This window comes from Apis dorsata, unplaced genomic scaffold (assembly GCF_000469605.1).
Source record: "Apis dorsata unplaced genomic scaffold, Apis dorsata 1.3 scaffold_645, whole genome shotgun sequence".
Classification (NCBI taxonomy): domain Eukaryota; kingdom Metazoa; phylum Arthropoda; class Insecta; order Hymenoptera; family Apidae; genus Apis; species Apis dorsata.
In genome coordinates this window covers 229,568-233,583 of record NW_006263836.1, presented here as the reverse complement: position 1 = coordinate 233,583, position 4,016 = coordinate 229,568, and the positions used below count along the sequence as shown (strand labels likewise).

Below are 4,016 nucleotides of genomic sequence, written 5' to 3'. Positions count from 1 at the left end.
TTTTTTTTTTTTTTTTTTTTATCTTTTATATTCTTATAAAATTTTGTAAATCCCAATGTTAAAACGTAATACTTTAAATTTGGAAATAAAAGAAAAAAATTTAAAAAAGGAAGAATAATATATTCTTGTTTCGTATGTTTTTGCCACAGAGTACAAAGTAAGTTTATCATTTAAGCTCGGTCGAGCGACATTATTGTGATTTCTTTCTACGGTTAGAGAGATTTATGCTTTTAATGATGTAATGGTCACAATCGTGCGATCTTACTATGAAAACTACAAAGCGGCGAACTGTTGCGAGTCCGAAACAGTGCCCCGTTGCTCATGTGCATATATATATCATGTATATATTATACTTATGCGAAATAAATACACATGGAATAGGAGGAAAGAGAAAAGAGAAATTACATTTTTTTTACATTCTACATTTTATTTAAAAATCTTCATGAATTTTTCCCTAAATTTGAAATTTTTTTTTTATTATTTGTCAGTTTTCTTTTTTATCTTTTATAGTTATTGATAAACTAATTCATAAAATTTAAAAGTATAATCTAACATTGTTTAGCTATTCTTAAAAAAATCGTTAGAAATTTTAATAAATTTCTTTTAAAATAATTTCTTTCTATTAATAAATAGTAAATATTTTATTTAATATTTATTGAAATAATTAACATCATAATTAATTGGATATCTCTACTACTATTAAATATTAAATACTATTAAATATTCTATTATGTAATTTAAATATTATTTTGTTATATTATTATAATCACGTAATATTTTAAAAACTTATTATTTTAGTATCGTGTTCGTATTGCTAACACGTGCATCGTAGATTTGAAATATTTGATTAGAAATATTTTCATAGAATTTTATAATTTACATCTATTTCGATATTAAAAATTACGAATTAAGAACGTTTATATACATTCATATATATTTAAAAAAAATGTATGTTTTTATTTAATCTATGATATTTTCATATCATTTATAGGTTATGTCTTTTCAATTAAATATCTATTTATTATGTATTAAAAAATTATGTCACGAATTATAACAGAATTAAGATTTTTCATAAATTTAATCTCATCAATTATTTTTATTTTTTCAGAATGACTTCAAAGGTAAAAGAAAGTGGGAGAAAAAGTCTTTCTTCTTGGATGACATGTGAAATATGTCAGAGTATTTTATCACAAAAAGATTTAGCAATACATCACACTAATTGTCCACCTAATTTTGAAATCTGGAATCACGATTTCATTTATAATAATATATTATATAGTACTGTAGAAACATATAATCTATTAGGTATATATATGTATAGATTTTATATTTATTATTATTGTATCTTTTTTTATATAAATGTTTCTTGCATAGAACAGCCAAAAAATATACATGTAAGGGCGTTTGATGATATGGTATTTATATCACAATCTGCTTTGCAATTGTGTGAAATTGCAATAGGAGATTCTGTCCTTGTAACTGTTGGAGAAAACAAAGTTGTTAAAACTGCATGGCCAACTAAAGATAAAAGTTTAACGAGTGTTTCAATAACAAAACATGGTAATAACAAAATATTTTTTATTAAACATATTATTTCCAATAGTTTTTTATTATTATATATTTCTTATAGCAATAGAATTAAATGATCTCAGAGGTTTAGTCAAGATCCAAAAATTAGATTGTTTTATTAATGCTGCTAAGGAATTTATAATTTGTAATGTTGGAAAACACATATTGCCAGAAGTAACTATAGAACTTAATATAATACTTAAAAATTATAATGAACAAAAAATATTTGCTGTAGGTAATAAATTCAGTATACCTTTTTATGGCAAGAGATTAATTTATAAAATTATCAAAATTATATCGGATAATGGTAGAGAAAATATTAATTTGCCTCAACAGTTTAAGCAATTAAATTTTGCTGATCAAATACATGATATTAAATTTTATAAAGCATTTTATAATACAAAATGGACAATTTTAAATGAAGAACAAAATAAGAAACAAGAAGAATACAAGAAAATTAAATATAAAATACAAGATATTGGAGGATATGAGAAAGTAATAGAAGATATTAAAGATGTTCTTGATATTGGTCTTGGTAAATCTCAAAATCTTGGTGATTTTTATATTAGTAAAGGAATATTATTATATGGTACTGCTGGTGTCGGTAAATCAATTATTTCTAATGCTTTAATATCAGAATATGACATCAATTCCGTCACTATTTACAGTTCAGATATATACAGTAAATCTCTAGGAGAGACAGAAAAAAAATTGCAAGATATTTTTATGGAAGCCAAAGCTAAAGCTCCAAGTATTATTTTGATAGAGGAAATTGATAGTTTATGTCCTAAACGAAGTACTTCAAGTACAGATCATGAAAGAAGAGTACTTTCACAATTGATTACACTTTTTGATGACATACAAAATACAAATAATAATGTAGTCATACTTGCTACAACTTCAAAGTTAGATCTTGTAGATAGTTCTCTTAGAAGACCTGGTAGAATAGACAAAGAATTCGAAATTTATGTACCTACTCCCAATATGCGCGCGGATATATTTAAAAAAATGTTATCAAAAATACCAAATACTTTATCTTTAGAAGATATACAAAATATTGCATTTGTCACTCATGGTTTTGTTGGCGCCGACTTATACGGTTTATGTTCTCAAGCAATTTTAAATGTTGTAAAGCGTCAACCGAAAACAAATATTGCTACTGATTTTTCGATCAAAGTAACTTTATCAGATTTTAATCGTGCTTTGACTGTTATAAAACCATCAGCTATGAAAGAAATTTTAATAGAAGTACCAAATGTTAGATGGTCAGATATAGGAGGACAAAAAGACTTAAAATTAAAATTAAAACAAGCTATTGAATGGCCATTATGTCATCCTGAAGTATTTTTCAGAATGGGTATAACTCCACCTAAAGGTGTTTTGATGTTTGGACCACCAGGTTGTTCTAAAACAATGGTTGCAAAAGCTCTTGCAACAGAAAGCAAAGTAAATTTTTTAAATATAAAGGTAAAGTTTGATTTAAAAATCATTATTTTAATTCTAAAAAAAAATGATAAATTCAATATTTTTAGGGACCAGAATTATTTTCAAAATGGGTTGGTGAATCTGAAAAAGCTGTAAGAGAAGTATTTCGAAAAGCAAGACAAGTTTCACCTTCTATAATATTTATTGATGAAATTGATGCATTAGGAGGAGAACGAAGTTCTTCCGTAACTGTGGGAAGTAATGTACAAGAACGTGTTTTAGCACAATTATTAACAGAACTCGATGGCGTCACTGCATTGGGCAGTGTTACTTTAGTAGCAGCAACTAATCGACCTGATAAAATTGATAAAGTTAGCTACATTATAATAAATAATTAAATCTTATACAAATAATTTTTTATTAATTAAAATATTGTTTTTTTATAGGCACTTCTTCGACCAGGTCGTTTAGATAGGATAATATACGTGCCATTACCTGATTATGAAACAAGACAAGAAATTTTTGATATAAAATTAAGAAACATGCCAATCGCGGAAGATGTACAAATTCAAGATCTAGTAGATCTTACAGAAGGATATTCTGGAGCAGAAATCCAAGCAATTTGTCATGAAGCTGCTATCAAAGCACTTGAGGAAGATTTAAATGCTACTATAATTACTAAAGAACATTTTAAAGCAGCATTAGCCATAATTACTCCTAGAACTCCACCATCTTTAATAAATTTATATAATAATTATATAAATAAAATATATTGACATTACAAACAATTTGTTTCAATATAATTGAATTTGTCTATTTTAGCAAGATTATTAATTATCTATCAATATTCTTCTATTATTTTAATATCAAACTTCAGATTTTCGGAAATTAACAAAATTTATAAGTTGTATAATTATATTATCAAATGTCAGTAATCGTAAAATGTATACGACCTTATGGTAAAAAAGATTTAAAACAGATGATTGAAAGGTATGATAATTTTATACTTGATAAATACAATG

At 25.2% G+C, this 4,016-nt stretch overlaps 1 protein-coding gene across 3 annotated transcripts; it reads left to right on the top strand.

Annotated features, from left to right (window-relative positions):
• Positions 1-798: 798 nt before the first annotated feature.
• LOC102673477 (ATPase family protein 2 homolog) lies at positions 799-3,779 on the top strand. 3 transcript variants are annotated; one of them, XM_006621871.2, is made up of 6 exons: positions 799-948; positions 1,109-1,305; positions 1,375-1,560; positions 1,631-3,036; positions 3,102-3,365; positions 3,441-3,779. In XM_006621871.2, the coding sequence occupies exons 2-6, from the start codon at positions 1,110-1,112 to the stop codon at positions 3,768-3,770; spliced, it is 2,382 nt and encodes a 793-aa protein (XP_006621934.1). In that variant the 5' UTR covers positions 799-948; position 1,109; the 3' UTR covers positions 3,771-3,779. The 3 variants fall into 3 exon arrangements, with proteins under 3 accessions (XP_006621934.1, XP_031369310.1, XP_006621935.1); XM_031513450.1 differs by lacking the exon at positions 799-948 and having other exon boundaries at positions 1,047-1,305; XM_006621872.2 differs by lacking the exon at positions 799-948 and having other exon boundaries at positions 1,167-1,305; positions 1,380-1,560.
• Positions 3,780-4,016: the final 237 nt, after the last annotated feature.